This window comes from Idiotropiscis lumnitzeri, chromosome 11 (assembly GCF_059441095.1).
Source record: "Idiotropiscis lumnitzeri isolate Australia: NSW breed Sydney's pygmy pipehorse chromosome 11, RoL_Ilum_1.0, whole genome shotgun sequence".
NCBI lineage: Eukaryota > Metazoa > Chordata > Actinopteri > Syngnathiformes > Syngnathidae > Idiotropiscis > Idiotropiscis lumnitzeri.
In genome coordinates this window covers 16,193,327-16,215,396 of record NC_142401.1, presented here as the reverse complement: position 1 = coordinate 16,215,396, position 22,070 = coordinate 16,193,327, and the positions used below count along the sequence as shown (strand labels likewise).

The 22,070-nt window shown below is 41.3% G+C and overlaps 1 protein-coding gene across 3 annotated transcripts in view; it reads left to right on the top strand.

The window, feature by feature from the left end:
• The window catches only part of magi3b (membrane associated guanylate kinase, WW and PDZ domain containing 3b), a 142,026-nt gene that overhangs the window by 84,711 nt on the left and 35,245 nt on the right, over nt 1-22,070 (top strand). For all 3 annotated transcript variants that reach the window (XM_088308483.1, XM_088308486.1, XM_088308484.1), the window contains exon 3: nt 6,701-6,820. In XM_088308483.1, coding sequence (XP_088164609.1) covers nt 6,701-6,820 — 120 coding nt within the window. The remainder of the gene's footprint in view (nt 1-6,700; nt 6,821-22,070) is intronic.

Here is a 22,070-nt window from a genome sequence, read left to right as displayed (position 1 = left end):
CAAGCAGCCACTGGCAGTTAATTTCTCTCGCTGTGATCATCTTGCTTTGACTTTTTTATTTTTTCTTCATCGCACTGTGTAGCCTTCGCTTTCCGCCAATCACTAACTAGTTTTCAGCTGCAAATTTCACTACTTGCATCTTGTAGTCTGCAGAATATGATCCTCTTTTGGAGGGGCATTTGTGTTCCGATGTTATCAATTATCTTCGTGACAAGTAGGAGATGTTGGTGCATAAGTCTAGAATGCCCCCTCGTAATTGTCTGTAAAATTGCCATTTAATTTCATGTGCAAGTCGCTCCAAAGTATAAGTGTTAGGACCAGTCAACCAGAAAATACTGTATGTCCTCCATTTTACGAGTACCGGTCAAGAGGCAAGCAGCAGCGTTTTGGACCAACTGGAGACTCTTGATGGAGGATTGGCTTACTCCAAAATAAAGTCAATTACATTAACGAAGGCATGAATTACTGTTTCAAAGTGCTGCTGAGAAAGGAGATACTTTTCTATAGTCGGCTGCCTTGGATGAAAAAAGCTGGCTTCAACAACATCACCAATGTGCCGGTCCAATTTAAAATCATTGTCTAGGTTCAGACCCAAGTTCGTGACTGTTGGCTTTGTCTGTTGACTGTCAGCAGGATGAGAGGCACAAAGAATACAATACAAAGAGGATTTGCACAAAGGTACTGTAGTTGCATTTAAAGGTTCGATCAGGAACGTCATTTTTCTCATTAAGGCACTGCTCGGCGCTATTCTTTGACAGTGTCATTGCTTCTTTTTGCTTTTGTTGTATTTAATAGCAAGAATACATTCGATTGCACTGTATAGTCAACACAAAAGCAATTGATTAAGAGTTTTTTTCCAGATTATTTTTTGGTGGTATTTCATCGAGCACCGTGGGCAAATATACTTTATTCATTTTGAGTCTCTTGTCATTGAATGTGCCTGTGTGTGTGTGTGTGTGTGCGTGTGTGCATGTTGGACAAAATGGCAATAGTATAAATACTTTGGCACTTTTTATAATGGCATGTGCATTATGCAGCTGCGCGCATACACGCACACACACACGCACGCACACCCACATACAAACATCATTCATGCACTCCCACTCTCCAGTTAATTTCTTTTTTTTTTTTGATAAACACTCTGTCACCATAGTAACGTTGGCAAGGGCATCTCAGAAACCTCCAAGTAACTTATTTACAAAGGTACTTTGTGCATCATGGCAGTCCTCTAAGTCGTACACTTTCCACAAAGGAGCCATGCACTTTTTCTCTGCGGGTATGACATTTGTCTTCTTCTTGTGTGTATTGAATTTCTATCCGGATACACTTAGAAATATGATTGAATACAACAAATGGACAATGTTTGACTAGCGGATAATAAAAGGTTGATTTGTATCACTCGAGCAATTGTATTAATGAGCAGATGCTATTTCAAAGCAAGTACCCTCTTGATTTTGAAGCCTAAACATGCAGTGTTTTAAAGTAAAAAAAAAAAAATTTCTTATTTCTCTTGAAATATTGCAAAAGACAGACTTCAAAACAATCGAACTATATAAACTACACCTTCAATTTTGGACTATCAAGCAAAATCTCAATAAACCAAAAATGCCCTATAACCTTTCCCGCTGAACTTCATTTGACTTTCTGTAAATGTTTGAATGGAAATATCCAAACCGTTCAATGCTTCAGTACGTTTTGCACAACTTGACATAAACAACATTCCAAATTCACAACAGGTGTTTGATCCACGAATAGACCAATTCATGTCTAGGTTCAAATGGAAATCGGTATTTAAACAGTCCCCTTCATCATTCTGTTCACATTTTGACGACATTCAAACGGAATCTTCTCAGATGAAAGGGGCCATTGAGCTTAGTGTCACAGAGTGTCATCAGCATGTTGCAACAGATATAAAAAGAGAATGAATGAGTCACAAAGGTGTATGCGAGAAGTGCAACACAGGTACTATTTGTTAGCCAGTCTATGGCATTTCACATTGTTTTTTAGCATTAAGCTAAACAGACCTTTCCTACGCAAATTAAATAAACAACATGCAATTGTGTTTGTAGTTTGACAGTAAACTTAAACTGGGAGTGGCAATAAACAGCGGGAAGCCTCTTTACCTGAAGAATTGTTTCTGGCCAATTGCTGCGCTGAGTTGAATTCACTGCGACCATACAAGGCTTCTATCTCAAATTTCTTTCAAAGCAAAAGATCTGCACCTCTTAAAAATGCAAATCTATCAAAGGTTTAATTCTATTTCTAATATTTCTTGAGGGAAATCCATTCGAAGACCAAATAAAGGTCCAATAGTTCCCGGGAACATGTTTAAATTCCGAGTGTCTGCTGTATTGCAGAATCTTTCATCTTAAAGCTGTTGAACAGGCACTTTTTGAGCCAAGGTGCAGCAAATGATCTATTTCTCTCTCCAATCTCACATGCACACACGCACACACACACACCCGCATACAGACATTGTTCTCTAGTGTCACAGGGAACACGCTTTCCATTCTCCTTTTCATGTTCGGCGGTGGCGCTCGTTGAAGCTTTATGGCCCGCAGGCTCCATTCATCACGGGGCCCCCCAGCGAATCGGACTCTAATTCCCAGCTTGAATGACTGCCGTAATAAGCGGGAGACGCGGGAAGTGGCTTCCGTCACTCGCTCGTCCGCCTGCTCTCATGTTCTCATCCTTCACCTTCCCCTCTGTTTCAATTACCTTTGGGCCGCCTTGTTTTACAGCCATCATTTCTTTTTGGCAGTCATTTACACCTTGTGGTGCAGCTTCTGATTTTAAAAAGTGTATTGACGCTCAAAGGAAATGGCGCATGAATATGAAATTGGTAAGATTCAATCGGCAGATAGAGGTCATTCCTGCATGGGTGCAATGTAACACTGATAAAGCATCCATTATCTGAGCCGCGTCTCCTCACGAGGGTCGCGGGCATGCTGGAGTCGATCCCAGCTATCTTCGGGCAGCAGTTCATGATATTGAAATAAAAGTCATCAAGACAGCAGAAAGGGCCCTTGAGGTTACGCGTGATAAAAATAATATCTTAAGACACCACTGTATATCTAAAATTATTTCAAGCCACGACAATATTATGTGCATTTTGCACATAAAAACTGTGCGAAAACATAGGTAGGACTCTAACCTAAACGGCAGGCTTCAGCAATTGTACACTGCTCTCACCTTCTCAGCGCACAGTGATGCTGGCATGCACCATGCCCACACGTTATATTTCTACATTCAGTCCTTCATTTCCAGTCCAGTTTAATCGACAAACAGGACACCACACCATTCCACTTTCCGTACAGTTTCACTAGTGCGACCATTGTTGCACTGTCAGTTGTTCGACCAAAATTTGAATCATACATTGACACGCACGAGATTCTGCATGCAACACGTGTGCCGTTGTATTCATACACACTTCTTAAATGAGGCTCTTTTGTGCGTTTCAGAGGTCAGGTGACTGGAAATATTTTTGTACCCTTACAAAGTACATGTTTCACATTATTTATCAGTGGACAATTTTATTGCCGTTAGAAACCACTATTCAGTGAAATGTTCTACTGGTATTTCTGATGAAAAGTTAGAATTCTGAGCATTTGAGCAATTTTAAATTAAAAAAGGAAAATGATTCAATGGTTATCAAAAATGTTTATCAATTAATTTGATAATTGAAATTGTTGCACCTCTCCATAAAGGCCAATCATACAACTGTACTTAAATATTAAATTATAATGTATAGTATAGTATGTATAGTGCACATCATAATTGAATGAAAAGAGTGGCACTTTCTGTACCACTATAGAAAGCCTGCATGCAATAGTGGTCGTTAAACCGCACTTTGAGAAAACCTTGCGTAATTAAAAAAAAAAAAAAAAAGCACTGGAATTTGCTCAAAATGACTGCTTGAATCTTACGTTAAATGGTTGACTCCCTGTCAATATATGTTCTTAAGACATCTGTAAGACAATGTCTTAAGACATTCAGAGAGAAATGATTCCATTACATCCAAGCATTTTTTTCCATGCACATGCACGACTAGTCGCCAGGGAACATGAAGACAAACAGCAAATCTCACTCACATTCACAAATCTTTGACGCATCATTGATCCACTGGTCATAATTTTGAAACTCTTAAGGATCATTTGTCCAAATGTCAATCTTCAGTCTGCAAATAAGTATGAAATGGGTCATTTTCAGGAGTTCATTTTCAGACACCCCCTTTTATCCATTTCAAGTTATTGTTGTTAAACGAAAACTTTTCCGCCCCCATAAGCTCAGTCGCCTGAGAAAACAATCCAAGTTAATGCAGAAATTTACAAAGAAAGTGAAGAGTAAAGACAAGTGGAGGGCAAAAGTCTGAGAGTGTGCGAGCGCATAAGCCATACTTGGGCACGTTCCATCTCATTTAAAAGAGATGCGAAGCTCTGCAGAGGACAAAAGCCCTCCTGCTTTTTTTTTCGCCCCGATAGCTCAGTAGCACGCTCCTTCAACACCCTGCTGAGATCAGACACAAGCTCAACGAGCTCCATCTAGCACACAAAACACACACTTGCGCACACACGCGCAAGTTACGTCATATATGCCTGGACTGAGTTAAAGAACACACGTAAATCCCTTAAGCTGTGACCTTCTTTAACTTCCTCAAACTCCTCCATCTTCCTTGATGTATCTCTGCTAAATGTATATTGAGGATGACTGTAAAAGTTGTACTTTATGTGTAAAGGTCCTATTTTCGTAGACAGTTGCATGTCTCAGCATAAAAACAGTGCATCTTCTTTTTTGGTTTGAAGCGGTTCGTTGTTTGATTGGTTGCTTTGTTAGTTAGTCGATCAGCCGGTCTATCGGTTTCTTTGTTCATTCATTGATTTGTTGCTTGGTTATTTAGTTCATTATTTTCTTTTTTTGTTTGTTAGTTGGTTCAAATAAATTAACCAGCCAAGTAACTACTGTATCTACTTAATTTATTATTTTTTTGTTTGGTTCTTTCAGCAGTTTAGTTAGTTTCTTTGTTAATCGTTATTTCTTTGCTTACTTGGTTCCTTCATTTGTTAGTTGGTTTGTTGCTCAACTTGTTGTTTTGTTAGTGTTGTTTTTTATTTTTTGTCACTTAGTAGGAGTTAAGTAAGTAAGCTAAGTTGTAACAATATGTAGTGAATTTACTCGCTCATTGAGTTGTTAGTTGTGTAGTTTGTTAGTTCAATAGCTTAGTTAGTTATATAAGCAGTTAATTCCTTTTGTGAGTTGTCAAATTGCTGACATTGTACTGTATTTAATAGTTGGTCCATTTGTTGATTTATTAGTCAGTCAAAAGTATTTAGTGAATTGGTTTCTTTCCAATATTTTGGTTTCTTAGTTTATTAGTTAAGCAATTAGTTTTCGGTTCCAGGCACCACCATTTTTTTTATTGTACAGCTGTCCCTAAAAAAAGTGTCTGGCGCACTCTGCATTGTGACTCTTTCAGATAAAAAAAAAAAAAAAAAACACCCACACACACACCCACACACCCCCATGCAATGGATCTACACCTGCTCGGCTCTCATTCAGCTTCAGCGTCCAACTGGACCGAGGTCTCATTATGTCGCCGCCCACTGGAAAGTGATGCCCCGGCATGGCGGGATAATGGTTGCAGGAGACAGTTGGCAGGTATGCGGCAACGGCGGCACAAGTAATTGGGCTACAGGGCGACATTTTTTGAGAGCAAAGCTGCGAGTCAGACCCGTTGCTAATGAGAAGCAGCTAAGGCTGGCATTCTCGCATGACAAGAGAAAGTGTCAAGCGCTTCAGCTAACACAAAAAGCATGTTACCAAGGAAGCTCTGCAAAGAAGGCTCCTCTGATGTTTGTCTCACTATCAAACGGGCCATTTAATCATCTGCTGGGGTGTTGAGAAGCTGTCACGGTCCAATTAGAGCCGGGACATAAGAGCGGAAAATCAAAACAAAACAAAAAAAAATGGCAATGGCGTCATAACGGTACTTAATAGGACACTGGGTCGCCCCAATCAGCTAATTGCTTCACGTGTTAAAAAAGACACTCAGCCAACAACGTTATTAAATCAACTGTTCACATGTATCAGTCAGAGTGTGAAATCAACTAAATCATTTAGGTACTTGTCAACGCTATTTCCAACTCATCACACGTTCAGAAATTGTTCTCTAGTAGCCATGCAATGTCCTCATACCAGAGTTCAAATATACTCTTGCTGAGGTTAATGGAGGCCTAAGGTCAGTTTGAGGCATTTTCTTTCGATACAAAGCTTTTTGTTATGACAGAAGCAAGGTCATATCTTTGTAAATATCAGGAATGAAGATTGTGATTTAGCGTAACGGAATTTGGGGGGGTCGCATTGTATGTTATTTCAACATACTCTGATTGTCCCATTTGAATGTCCGACAGCATAAATCCAGTCTGATGAATGTATAATAATATGAGTCGACGAGCGCTCGTGCCTCTGTGCTTCCTCTCATCATGCGCTTGACCTTGAAGACAGCAATTAAATGAATGGTCCTCCGTAAAGCTCCGTTTCCGTGCTGGAGATTTGCATTGAAGTTGTTACCGACAATTGGTCCATTCTCGGCATGCGGCATTTCAATTTTGTTGACATCAGTGCTGCCTCTTTGGGGTTTGTTGCTAGGCAGTCTTCAGGTTTGAATAATTGAATGTGTTTTATTTGGTTTCGCTTTGCACAGGCACCACCAGGCTCCCTCGCGAGGGTGAAGTGCCCGGCGTGGACTACAACTTCATCAGCCTGGGAGACTTCCGGATCCTGGAGGAGAGCGGCCTTCTTCTGGAGAGCGGCACCTATGATGGTAGGTGGAATCACACATATTGATCGCAAAGTAGTGCAGCTAAAGCCTGGTGGGAACTGACGAGTCAGAGCCTGCAGCATTTAATGTGTGTGTGTGTGGGTGTGTGTGGGGGTGTGTGTGTGTGTGTGTGTATGTATACGGTTGTATGATAAAGGGGCCCCCCCCTGATAATTTTCTTGATTTTCTTTTAAAAACCATTGATTGATCGGATCAGCAATTTCAGTTAATTATCTCATATAGCAAATGTTCCACTGTGAGGAACATAGCAAGGAAATGGAAGACCACGTAGGGCTCAACGTGGCATCTCAGATAAGCAGAGTCGACGGTTGGTGAGAATAATTCAACTCAACCCACAGTCAAGCTCCAAAGGACTACGACATGATCTTGCCTCAGATGTTGTCTCTGCATTCGACTATTCGTCGCACTTTGTACCAGGAGATGCTGAGTGGGAGACAAATGCGGAAGTAGCTTTTTCCGTGAACATGCCATAAACGGAGTCGCTTGGCGTATGCTAAAGCCCATTTGGCCAAGTCAGCTTCATTTTGGAATAAGGTACTGTCAACTAGTGTTGGTGAGATGAAACTTCTTGAAGCATTGAGAGGCTTTCCATGCAATTGGTTTGACTCATGTGTTGAAGGCTCAAAGGTGGTTCAAAACCCTCTGGCACTATGGTAATGACCGCGGAAGAGAGTGAAATGCATCCGATTAAACGAAGCAGGATACAAAGTTAAAAAAAAACAAAGAATCGATTCTGGCTCAGTACGATTCCAGCAGTTTACCTGCTCTGAGGAAATTGCTTGCAGCTTGACGGACGAAGTACAGCGGCGTAAATGAACGTGTCGTGGAATGCTTTAACTGTTGTTGTGCTAAAAAGAAGAGAAGTGTGGGTCTAGAACTGTACAATGTGAAGTTTGTTGAGATCATTTCTGTTGCAATCTTAGATTAAATAACTTCAACGTGTGTGTAATGGCTCATATTACATGTGATGTAAGGCGACATCTCTGAATTCGCCTTGTTGATGTAAATCGTGCCAGCCTTGGTCTTGCTGCCGTGTCTTTTGTGGTAGGCGACACGCCTTCACGCTGTGTGTGTTGAGAACGTGCTGAGAAGCTGTGACGCTGCATGTTGACCTTATGTAAACCAGTCAACCTGCTGATCCCAGCTGCTGGCTGTGCTGTCGCACACCAGGAGGCTCAGAGACTCTGCAGTCCTGCTTTATTCAGAGGATAGCGATGTCCCTTCAAACTTCACATTTCCGCAAAAGAACTCCAACGTCAACGTTTATAAAGCAGACCAATAGAGCCGTGTGGTTTTCTGTTCACTTTAAGATGAGCTGTGGTCATTGTGCATGAGGGCTCAGTTGGGCTGTCCTGCACTTGGTGCTGCGGAGGGAAAAAAATAATCTTTCTATTTATTATGAAGAGGAGTATTTGAGCCAACAAAGTGAGGAAAAGCCATCATATTAATAACACAATATTATCCTAACAATATTAGCACGAAATTACATTTTCCTGGAATAATATTTTTATATGCGCACAAGAATACAAATTTACTATTACAATGGAAAAATAAAGAATCCATGTAAAATATCTGAAAATTAACCTAAAATTTGATTGGACTTGACAAAAGAAAACATGCACAAATATCTTGATATGTGAATTTGAAAATAAATTGTGAATGCCAAATCTTGAATTTGCACTTTTTTTTACCAGAAAAAAAATGTAAATTGTTTGAAAATCCATTTTAAATGAAAATGAATAAATAAAAATGAGTTGCATTGTTGTGAAAACAGTTCTTGTAAAAGAAAATACAATATTATTATCATTATTATTGCTCTTATTCTGATCATTATCAGAAAAAAACAAAAAGTTACAAAAATAAAGATGTTAAATATTCTTATAAAACATTATTTATAATGATAATAATGTTATAATATTAACCTCTAAATTATACCAAAATAAAGTTGGAATATTACTAGACAAATATGAAAACTTATTACAAACTGTAAGCTGTATTCCTGTCCAAAATAAACACAACAGTAAAAGAAGCTAAAGTGCAAAAAAAAAAACAACATATTTTAACTCACCATTATCACCAAATGTGCTTTTTTTTTTCTTCTAAAATCGAAAAACGACTCTTTGATGTTTGTTTTAGTTTAAAAAATGAACAACTCACAAAATGTCACCTCTCCCAGTCCTTTCGCTTCTGGCTGGAAAGTAGGATTGCAGCTACTGAATGTTTTGGAATTTGATATTCTACTAAATGGAATAATTGGGTATTTAGATACAAATATAGAGTAATCCCTCATTTATTGTGATTAAAGAGGACCAGAACCCCCCGCGGAAGGTGAAAAAAAGTAGAGGTTGACTCTTTTTCAAATTATTATTATTATTATGAAATATTATTTTGGGGTCATTTACGCCTCTATAATGCCGTTGCAATCTCCTAACTTTGTTTTATTTATTTATTTTTTTTTAGACTCTTTCTCCACAGTTTTGGTCTACTCACAGTAGTGATTTTGTCGGCTAAAACGACACACCTGAGTAAGCCTGATTTTTCTTCTTTTTTTTTTTTTTTTTTAAAGTGATCAATAGGAACGGAAAGTGTGTCAGGCTGTCATCATCAAAGTGTGCATTTATTAACTTGAGCACTGCTAGACACTTGTGGTAAACACTGGCAACGGGTGCCAATACAGTGTCGGTGTAATGAAGTCATTTTTTTAGCACCCTTAATTAGTGATTGAACATTATTTCCGAACAAGGGTGTGTCGTCGGTAGCAACACTTTGTGATGGCAATAAACACTGCAAACACAGATTACAAGACAAATCAGCCATTACGCCGCGACACGCTGCCTGGAACAACTTCAAAATAAAAGCATGGGGTAAGGTTGCTTGGGTAAGGTTTATTTTCAATTTGGCCTTCATACCACTTTGGCGGCGTGTCACAATCATGTATTGCACAAACAATTGTTGCTGCGGTAAGCTTGGCTTCTTCTTCCTGTCCGTCTAAATGTAAATAAGATGTAAGCAGAAAAAAATTAATCAAACATTTTTTTTTTCTTAACCAAGGTAATCGAATTAATCGAGGACCCGTATCAGCCCTAATGGGAAGGATATGCCTCTACTTTTGTTTTTGGGGGAATTTTTGGGGCAAAACAATGCTGCCTAGCAACAAGCAACCGCTCAAAGGCATCACATGACCTGGAAAAGGAATCTAAGTAATTTTCTTCATCACATCAACTATTTGTTGTCTGTCGGTTGACCACGTCTCAGACAATCAAAGAGTATGGTTCCTAGTATTTCATACTAAAGTGTCACTTAAATTGGAAGCACTCTTTTTTGCGTTCTGAGGCCTCGCCAAATGATGCGGTCGCCATTGTCCTGGTCACATAAAGGGCTTGGAACGTGGGATTTCTCTTACATTGCGCGACGATTACAGCAATAACGTGATAATCTGCCTGCTCGTGTCGAGCGAAGCGCATTCTCTCTTGGTCGCAAATCTGCACAGCAGGCAAAATAAAGGCAAGGATTTTTTTTTTTTTTCTTACAATTCGTGGGCAACCTGAATGGACCACTGCGCGCAACGCTCTTTGCCTCCTCCCCATTCAGCGGCGGCATCTGAGCCCCGCTCTTCCCCATATGATGGAGAATTAAAAAGATAAAGCCAAATCCTCCTCCAGCCAGAAAAGCGCCTTAAGGCTGAGAGAAGCCTGGTGTGCTTGTGTGTGTGTGTGTGGGGGGGGGGCATGTGTGTGCGTGTGTCCATGGGAAAGGTGCACTGTTGGATGGGTGCTTGTTGCATCAGCTGCTTTCAGTCTATGATCCCTCTGATAAAACGGCCGTCATTTTCTCCAAGGAGATGTAAAGTGACCTCCCAGGCCAGACATGACAAAACTTCGACCGGACAAATAAAGTGAGATAGCGAGGCAGACTAGGAAGAAGCATGAAATTCTCCGTAAAAGAAAAAAATATTTTTAATGCACAATGCTTTCTCTGTATTGCAGCCACCTGTCTGACGTTTGCAGCAAAATAAAACATACAGCAAGCAAATTGCTTCAATATTCAGCAAGGTATGGTGTTTTAAAACATGCTCATGCCCACGTCTCAATAGAAATTAGTCAAGTTCCAGCAAGTCAGGTGAAACTTTTCTTCCGGTTCTACTCCACGTCCGAGTCACACAACATAGGGCAGATAATATAAAAAGTTTATTAAACATCCAAATCGCCCGTTGTGGTTTTTTTTTTCAATTTCCCTTTGAGCACAAAATCATAAATCATGAAATGAGTTGTTATGTTCTTTTTTTTTCATTTGAGTTTTTGTGATCATCATTGACATTGTCATTTTTTTCAGTGGTTTTTTTCTTCCCGTTTTGTTTTGTAAAACAAATGAACAATGATTCACAGATTCAAGTGATCAAGATTTGAATCTCTGTTGGACTGCAGTCTACCCTCAAACATTTGTGTTTTGCCGATTTGCGATTTTCTGACGGGGCAAAAAGAGTACGATTTTGTGAAGGATTTTTTTTCGTGGTACAAAGTGTTCACAGTATCTCAAGTCTGTACTTGGGGAGAATTGTTTTGAAATAACAGTTGTTAAATTGAGTAATGTTTTATGTTAATCTTTTAAGTCATGTAGCGAAGGTGAGTGTTGTCGTCCTCCAGTGGGATGTAGAGCCAGCTTGAACACAACACTCAACAAACTTCCTACGTTTAAAACAAAATAAATAAATAAATAAAAATTATTACCTTCGGCAATTCGCCATTTGTGTTTCCTATATCTTTCATTTAAATTACTTTGGTGATGGGGACTGTTAACGGGCTAAATAGCTAGTTCGCAGCTAGTCAAGTGCAGAGGCTGAGGAGGAAGTTAATTTCTGGATGTTCTCATTTTTCACTCTGCCACCGGAAATTCGTAAGTATAGAGTGGGAGGCCACACAAGTCGCCATGACAAGACTAGAAGGGCGTGCTGCACTTGTAAGCGGGTTATGTACCGTACCAAACTGCATTTTTAAGGCTGCGCCGATCTCTAAAGGTGTTTGTCAGTCCATGAAATGCTATTAAAGTGTTTTGGGATCATAGTTTGTAATAAATTTGGCGAAACTGACAACATCCAAACATGCTTCCCGCCTCAGATTGACAATAGTTCCCCGTTTCTTACGTGGGTGACAAGATCTTTTGGTTTGAAAATAATGTGTTTAATCCAACTCCTTTATTTTATAACATTTACTTTTACCTTTGTTGCATTTACAGTGTAGGAAATTGATCGTGTTTAGTGACCTGCCTCATGTTGCACCCACTGCAGAGTGATGATTGTCTGCAAATACCTAATCTGAAGTGAAGCTCTTTTTAAATTATGTTAATTTTAGAAGTCTTCTGATCCAGATGCGACCGGCATGCCACTTTGAATTAGGACAAAATAGGTGTGTCTGTTTTTTTTTGTAATTACTCTACAGCGGTACCCTGTGCAAAGGGATGTCTTGCAATAAAAATTCAAAGATGGCACAAAACGGCTAAACAGCAAACCAACATTCGCTGCAATAACTCATTCTGAAAATAAATACGACTCAAAGATTTCAATATCTTACTCCTATATGTTTGTCGTGCAAGTCATTTAAATACCCCAAATTAATTGGGTGACTCACTCACCTGTGGGAGCACAGCACCGTATAGGGCAGTAAAGCTCATCTATGATTCTTACCTCCGCATCATCAGTGTGATCTCCGCCACAACAGCCGCTAGTTCATTTAAGCCACTGTACGCGTTTGTAACACGGTTAAGAATTGACAATACAGTATCCATGTTTTTGGCGAACACAAATTTAGTTACTCCTCTCGCACTTCGAATGAACTGTTAAAAAAAAAAAATCTGGTTGTGTACTTTTAAGTGTCCTGGTGATTAAGGTTAAAAACTTTCATCACTGATAGTTTCTGTAAGCAAATTACACCAGGGAGATTTTTGCTCCTGAAAGACACAATTTTCTTGATCTAATTTGCTTCTGAGCAGGTGCTCTCTTCTTTGAAATGGAAGTTCATCCTTTGCCATCTCGTTGCCAACACTCTTATTTTATTTTCAAAAATTTATCGTGTGCAACTCCGAGTGTGGGTGCTCCCCGGCTCGCCACTTGCCCATCCCTGGACACATAACCTATATATAGTGTTCTTTTCACTAAACGTTCTGCGGGTGGGCAGGTGTCAGTGTTCTCTGCATCTCCGCGGAACACTTATCTCCTTTCCGGCCTTTTTTCTTCTCACTAAAAGCCAGTCAGCACAAGCTTGAGCAGCGAATGTCGAGCTCCCTGCACTCCAAGGCGGAGTGGAAGTAATCGCATTAAGGCACTGCCTCTCCATTTCCACTCTCTCCCGCTTTCTCTCTTTTCTCCATTGAGCTTGGATTGGAGTACAGTACACTGGAAAAGAGCAAAATAAACAAGGTCAGACGGGTTCTGTGGCAGGTCAGCATGGCTACAGCTCCCTGTCTGGACTGCCTGCCAATTGACTTCACTTTACAATGACTAAACTGTGCTCAAGGTAGCGGGCTAATGGGGCTCGGAGATAAACGTAAGAGTTTCGCTAATAGTCTCAAGTGACTTGCCTGAATGCTCATTATGTTAATGGTTCATGTATAGCGTTCTACTTTTTCACCTCTGCTTTTATAGTCGCTGTTCATATGCATAATTTCTTTTAAATACCCTCTTCACTGCTCTGTTATTAATCACTCTGACCCTCTTAACAACCCTCATTGTGCCCAGCAAGGCATGAGTGAGAGGTGATGAGGATCCTTCTCGGGATGTTTGTTTGGCACACTCCATGTACTGCTGGGCCAATGGCAAGTACAGCTGGTGACAACCAGCGTAATATCATTGGCACAAAACGTGCATTTTAAATGCTATTTTCCATCCTTAGTGCCGCAAAGCATGTTGGGAGCGTATTGTCCCGTAAACTTTTTCACACTCATGTTGTAACACGAAAAAAATTCGTAGATGAGCTCGGACCAGGGGCGCAATGTAGAGATTGTAGCGGCCCCTTGGTCTTGAAATAATGGCGGAGAGTTTCAACTGGTGTCGAGAAACTTTTATTGCTGAGCAATGGTCACATATACTGCACCGTGAAAACTATTAAGCAGAAAAACAAACACAAACTGTAACAGTAGTATATAAAGTAATTCACATTTTAGTACATTTAGTATTTTATTGCATTGTCATACCTCGTTACGCTTTCCAAGGGCGCTAATAAACTGTTGTCTTTGCCTGGGCAGACGTTGATACACTGAGCGCGCCACCGGTAACGTATCAGGACACGATTTGTGACGTCGTGACCCGGAAGTTAAATAGACAAAACGAAGAAGAAATGAACCCCCTTAAACAAACACGGAAACGCCACTAGGTGGCACTGCAGGTCCACGACCTCCCATCCACACACATAAACAAAACAACAGCAATGCACCTTATCGGGCATTTACACTCCCACCAAATCCTAATACAATGAATGAACAATATACAAAGCGTGAATGAGTTGTACAGGATTTTCTTACATCTATTAAACCTGTCTGGTTAACTATGTGTGTGGGTTATCGAACAGACGAACCAACAAACAAACTGTCTCATTTAGTCACCTAAAAGAAGCACTAATTTTTGGATAGGTCTCTCAATAATTGAAGGTCTAAAAGAAGGGTCCGTTTGCTTTTGAGATTTTCGCTCTCCAACTTGCAATTTAACGCGACGCACCAAGCCATCACTACTTTGAACCGTCTCAATCACTCGTCCAAGTTGCCACAGATTCCTTGGGAGGTTATCATCCTTAACAATGACAATGTCATCTACTCGGATGTTGCGACGAGGTGAGTGCCATTTCTGTCTTGTCGATATGTTCATCAAGTATTCCTTTTTCCAGCGGCTCCAGAACTGTTCGATAAGATATTGGACTCTTCTCCATCTCTTATTGGCATACAGGTCTTCCTTAACAAACATCCCAGGGGGAGGAAGAGCTACTTTGGATTTCATCATAATGAGGTGATTCGGTGTTATTGGTTCAAGTGCATTTGGATCATTAATTCCGTCTACTGACAATGGGCGGCTGTTCACAATAGCCATGGCCTCATAAAATAGTGTTCGGAGGGAGGGATCATCAAGTCGACCTGGGCATTGTGCAAAGGTGCTGTCCAACACATTCCTGACAGTCCTGATCTGGCGTTCCCAGACACCACCTGCATGACTGGCAGAGGGGGCATTAAACACAAACTCACACTGCTTCTCAGCCAGGAAGATTTCCAGCAGCTTAGCGTCACATTGTTTCAGCCCTTCCTTGAGTTCGTTTCTGGCACCTACAAAATTAGAACCTTGGTCACAGTGGAGTTGTCGAACAGTTCCCCTAAGACTAATGAAGCATCTCAATGAGTTGATGAAAGAGTCTGTTGACAAATCTTCAAGCATTTCGATATGAACAGCCCTCGAGTACAAACATGTGAAAATCAAGCCGTATCTTTTGTGTTCCTTCCGGGCTTTCTTCACAATGAAAGGACCAAAACAGTCCATGCCGCTGTACGTGAATGGTGCTGAGGCTTCAACTCGTTCTTTAGGTAGTTCTGCCATTTGTTGGGTCTCTGTTGGCCGCCTAAGTTTCCTACATAACACGCAGGCATGTATTAGCTTGGAAACCAGCTTGCCTCCTCCAATTACCCAGAATCCGTTTGCCCGAAGCTCATTTAGCGTCTGGCTCCGACCCTGATGGCATGTTTTAGCATGGAAATGGGACACAATCAGCTTGACAACGTGGCTGTTAGCTGGTAAGATGACTGGGTGCTTGACTTTGTGACAGAGCGAGGAGCCTTTTAATCTTCCACCAACACAGAGAAGTTCGTCAGACCAGATGGGGTTGAGACTGAAAAGAGTGTTTGTGTTTGGAAGATATTGTCCATCCTGAAGTATCTTGATCTCAGAGGCAAAGGCTTGTTGCTGAACAATCTTAATCAATCCTTTTGCAGCCCTTTCGCGCTCATCAACCGTCACATGTTCGCTGTGCAGTTTCTGCTTAGATCCTAGTCTCTTGATTCTTGCAACTACCTTAAGAATCATTGTCCAAGAAGAAAACTGATCCAGACGTCTGAGGATGTCACTATAGTTCTTCGTTTCAGTTGCAAGTACTTGAATAATCTTCACCTCTGGATCGCCAACAAGCAATTCTGGTGGGCTGCTGGCCGTTAGATGCAATTCACGCTCCCAGAGAAACTTCGGCCCTCGCAGCCAGTTTGTTGAATGTATATCTGAGGCACAAAGACCTCGAGATGCATGATCAGCAGGATTTTCAGCAGTATCCACATACTGCCACTGACTGGGATCAGCGTTATCCCTTATCACTTGCACTCGATTCGCAACAAATATGTGGAACCTACGAGCATCGTTGTTAATGTATCCAAGCACGACTTGAGAATCTGTCCAAAATACCTCTGCATCAATTTTCATGTCAAGCTCACATTTTAACATGGCACTGATTTTTGTAGAAACCACTGCTGCGGCAAGTTCTAGCCTAGGAATACTTGTCACCTTTGATGGGGCAACCCTTGCCTTTGCAAACACAAGACTGCAGTGTACATCATTCTTGTCGTTTGTGTACCTTAGGTAAGAACATGCACCGTAACCGACGCAGCTGGCATCCGAAAAATGGTGCAACTCTACTTTCACAATGTTATGCAGGTCACATGGATGGTAACACCGTGGAATTGAAATTTCTTTCAACTTGTGAAAACCATTTAACCACCCCTCCCACCGTGGGGTAACATCTTCTGGGAGAGGATCGTCCCATCCGATGCCTCTGTGACAAAGTTCTTGAAGGATAAGCTTTCCCTTCAGACTGAATGGTGCGATGAATCCAAGCGGATCATAGAGAGAGGCAATGATGGACAGGCAACCGCGTCGGGTTGAAGGCTGATCTTGCAAACTAATATTGAAGCAGAAAGCGTCCGTTTTAATGCACCATTGAATTCCGAGTGCACGCTCTGAAGGGGATGGATCTAATCCAAGGGGTTCGATGGTTGCTGCTCTTTCCGAAGAATTTAAGAACGTGAGGGCTGCTTCCTTATTCGAGTTGAATTTACAAAGGCGCAGGCCTCCTCTACTGCACAATTCTTGTGACTCAATGATCAGTTTCTTGGCTTCTGCGACTGATGGAACGCTGACTAAACCGTCATCAACGTAAAAACCTTTCTCCACAAATGTCGAAGCTAGTGGAAAGAGGGATTTGTGTTGTCGTGCCAGATGTTTCAAACCAAAGTTGGCGCATCCTGGAGAGGAGGAGGCTCCGAAGAGATGAACTGTCATCCTGTACTCCTGTGGTTCCTTCTCCAAATCTCCACCTTTCCACCAGAGAAATTTCAAATAATTTCGTGATTCAGGAGTAACAGAGAACTGATAGAACATTCTTTCGATATCGCATATGATTGCTACTGCTTCCTTCCTGAAACGACAAAGGACACCTACCAAGGGATTAATTAAGTCAGGGCCGGTTAACAGCGTGTCGTTTAAAGAAATACCATGGAATTTGGCTGAACAATCAAATACGACTCTTAATTTGTCCGGTTTTCGGGGATGAAAGACGCCATGGTGCGGAAGGTACCACTCACTCTCTCCCTCAGATGCTGCCGGGGCAGGCTCCGCTTCACCTTTGTTAATAGTTTCTTCCATTGATTTGACGTATTGATCACAATATTGTTTATTGGCCTTTAACTTCTTCTTAAGACACTGTAGTCGAATTGTAGCTAGTCTCTTATTGTTTGGTAGGTTCGGTGGACCGTTACCTTTGAAAGGAAGGGGAAACTCATAATGTCCGTCTTTCTTTTGTGTGATGCGATCACTGAGGAACTGTATGAAATAGACATCATCCTGCGAAACATATTTATCTTCAGAATTTCTGTCGATGAAGTCTGATTCGAGAGCCTTCAGAACATCTGTAGTTGATGGACTTGGGATTTCCTTTACTGTCAGCCGATGCACAAAACTTTGACTTCCTTGTCTGTCTAGGTGGGGGTTTGATGAGCCAACAATACTCCATCCTAGTTCTGATCTCTGTGCATACGGTTGCATTTTGTCACCAATAACAACTTCAAGAGGAGCTAGTGCAGATGGACAGTCATGTCCAATCAGGAGTCCCACATCACAGTCTTGAAGTGGTGGTAGCTTATCTGCCAAGTGTCTGAGATGAGGCCACAATAATGCTGTTTCTTGTGTTGGTACATAAGACTTATCCACTGGGATGAAGTCTCGGCTGTAAGCCTTTTGCAGTGAGATGTGATTCTTGGAGTGCAGTCCTCTAACTTGAAGACCTTGGACGTTTTTGCTTGGTATGATTGTGTCAATAGCTGTCATAGTACTAAGTTTCAATTTTATTGGTCGTGCATCCACCTTCAGTTTGTCCAGTACATCCCTTAAAACAAACGTTGAGTCACTCTGTGTGTCCAGTATTGCATATGTGAGAACTTCTCTGTGTGGTTCTAGTACTGAAGATACAAAGACGGGGACAATACTCGAGGTGGCAGAAGCATGTCGTGTTGATGTATGAGACACAACATTGTGCAATTCCTGGTTCAGAGGTTCATTTGCGGAAGTGGAGTTATTGCTTATTGCTTCCACAGGTCTTTGGTTTCTGTCTTCGTGCAAACAGGTAGGGTGACGACGACTGCATATCTTACAAGTATGCCGTTTCTTACAATCTTTGGTAATGTGACCTTTTCTTAAGCATCCAAAGCAGAGGTGATTTTCATAAATGACTGCCCTTTTTTCTTCGCCACTTTTTGCTGCAAAGACGGGACATTTTGCGATCCCATGCTCTTCACTATCACAGACTGTGCAGGGCGGCTTTGCTTTAGTGCTGTTTGCTTCTTGATTCTCTTGAGCATATGTACTTACTTGTATATTTGTGTTTAGAGAGCTGGCTTTCTTCTGCGATTTTTCTTCTGTAGATTTGAAATTTATCAACAACGGAGAAGCAATGGGGTTACAAGCAATCCGTGCTTCTGTGTTCAGGAACTCAGTGAAGCATGCGAGATCTGGATAGTCTCCAGAGGTGTCAAGTTCTGCGACAACTATTCGACTCCACCTGCGCACAATCCATTCTGGTAATTTTTGGAGCAACTTGTGGTTTTCTTCGCAATCATTAAGAATAGCTAGTCCTTTAACATGTGGGATTGCCTCTGTGCAGCCTTGGAGGAAGTCTGCAAACTCCCGTAGTGCTTGTGAATTGTTAGCACCGATCTTTGGCCATCTCGCAAGCTTATCTCGGAAAGCCCTTTGTATGATGAATGGGTTCCCATATCTGTCCTGTAAGACTTTCCAGGCTCCTTTGTATGCATTCTCTGAATCTCGATAAAAGAAACTTTCTACAGCTGTGAGCGCCTCTCCTGTGAGATAATTTTTTAAATAAAACATTTTTTCACTCGGTGGGAGGGGTTTCCTATCAATAAGAGCAATGAATGACATCTTCCACTCTGTAAACCTTAAAGGGTCACCACTGAACACAGTTGGTTCAGGTGTTGGCAAGCGACTCATGCTTATTGAACTTGCGATTGCTTGGGCTAGGCTGCCAGATTCCCGAGTCATTGAGATTTCAGGGGGAGCTGCTTGATGAGGATGGAATGACACAGCATCTGGATTCAATTGAGGTTTAGTTTCTGTTCCATAGTAAGCGGGGTAAGTTTGGTCATGAAACTCTTCGTGTTTCTCAAAACCTCCGAAACTGTCATATGCTTTCATACGAGCTGCTGCTATAGCTACATCCTTTTCTGTTTGCAACTGCTGCAATTTTGCTCTCTCTTGTTCCAACTGTTGTTGCATTTCCACCTCCTTTTGTTTCATTTCTGAAAACATCTTTGCCTCTTTAAGTTTCCATTCACACTCTAGCTTGTGGAGATGTGCTTGTTGTGCTTGAATTTCTTTCATCGCCTTCGCTTGCTCTACCTTTGCAAGAAGCTCTGCTTGTGCGTCTGCTCTACTGCTGTGAGTAGCTGTTGAGCTGGAGTTATTCGAGCAGCCTGATGACTCTGAGACGATTGTTTCGGTTTGGGTGTGGCCAAAAATAGATCCATACTCATCTTTGCTTAATATTTCTCTCACCCTTTCCTTCTCAAGCTGGTCATTAAATTCTTGGTTAACAGTCTCGAGACGTTTCGTAAGAAGATCACATATTTCCCCTGTTAGCATCACGCAGGCATCCATTTTTTTGACAATCTCGGGCGTAGTGTTACAATTACGTAGGATGGGTTCATACTGCTGGCTTACATCATTATGCTTTGCTTGAATGTGTTGCTTTAAGATGAGAAGGTCTTCCGATGAACAGAGGGTTTTTAGTTTTGTCCTTGTCTCCTTTGCGGCCAGCTTCCAATGATCAAAGGCCTTGTTAAAAGCCTTCTCACGTTTTTTAGTACCTTGTTCATTCATCTCTTGGCCTTTCTCTGTTAACTTTCTTTCGCGAGAGCTGGATCTGAGCTGTGTGTCGGTAGGACTGACTGCACCCTCTGCTGGAAGCGACATACTGTTTGTTTGTTCGTCTGCTCTAAGTCAAGTAGCCTTTGATTGTGCTATGCCTGAATTAACACATTTAAGCTGTAGTTACACCTTACTACAGAGTAACATTTACATCAAGCATTAACAAATAATGCACAACCCAAAGGATTCTTAGCATACAAGCAGGATGTCAGAAATAAAGGGTGTGCAGATTAACGGAAAGAGATGAAGAGGTGTAACATTAATTATGCAAAAGCACATGTACCTTGAACTCATCACCAATTTTAGAAACATGAGCAGTTGTGAATTAGTTCACAACATTTACCTTACAACAGCAAGTTATTATCAGGAAAGTTCAAATCTGCTAAATTTGCATGTCCATTTGAATTCTTGCCAGGTTATGAGAGCTGATTCATGGCAGTGTAGACTGGTTGGTACCGGGTTGGTGGGTGTCTTTGGTTGATGGTGATTAACTCTTCACCAGGGATGGCAAGGCTTTGTGTTGCGTCGAGTTTTCACTGTAGCGGCCCCTTGGTCTTGAAATAATGGCGGAGAGTTTCAACTGGTGTCGAGAAACTTTTATTGCTGAGCAATGGTCACATATACTGCACCGTGAAAACTATTAAGCAGAAAAACAAACACAAACTGTAACAGTAGTATATAAAGTAATTCACATTTTAGTACATTTAGTATTTTATTGCATTGTCATACCTCGTTACGCTTTCCAAGGGCGCTAATAAACTGTTGTCTTTGCCTGGGCAGACGTTGATACACTGAGCGCGCCACCGGTAACGTATCAGGACACGATTTGTGACGTCGTGACCCGGAAGTTAAATAGACAAAACGAAGAAGAAATGAACCCCCTTAAACAAACACGGAAACGCCACTAGGTGGCACTGCAGGTCCACGACCTCCCATCCACACACATAAACAAAACAACAGCAATGCACCTTATCGGGCATTTACAGAGATGGCTACATTTATTGCACCTATTCCCTTTGCTCGATCGAGCCAGTACACAGCATTACAAGAGTTCAGTCTGCTCCAGGTGCAAATATTTGAATTCCATACATGTCGTACTTGACCTGGTTCGGGATTATTAAGAGATTCAGGAAAACCCACTTCCAGCCTTGCTTAGGCTTTTTTAAATAATTCTCATCCGCCGTTCACTGGATCGTTGCAGAATATGTAGTTTCCATTGCGAATGTTCTTTAAGCGTGTTTGTACTTTGATGTCATGCTTAATACGTCCACTCTGTCATGGTGAAAAATCAATTACTATAAATGCCTTTCAGAAATGTGTTGAACAATACACAGTGAGCTTGCTGATAAAATGCTAACAATAGCCAAAATCCTCTTCTTTCTCATGGTAAATAAACCCTATCAACATGATCCCGTACTTTTCTATTTAATTTTAGTTTTTGACAGTTTCATGCAAGTCAATGATTACAGTAATTTTTCTGAAAATGTCGATCAAAATACAAATTTTTTGAATGGTAAATTGTTTGAGATTTGTAATCATGTGTTTGGGTCCTATTTATTGATGTGGAAGTGTCTTGATGCTTGCAGTTACATATTGAAATCATCTGACGTAACCGGCGTGTAACCTGCTAGCACCTCATGAATCACACAGGTAGCGTGGCTGATGAATGTCAGGGTGTGACGGCAGATTGGCCAGTGGCCACCTCCATCTCTGCTCGCCATCTTCGCGCCACTAATGAAGCGGTCTTTGACAAATGTGGACAACCGTGTCACCTCGTAA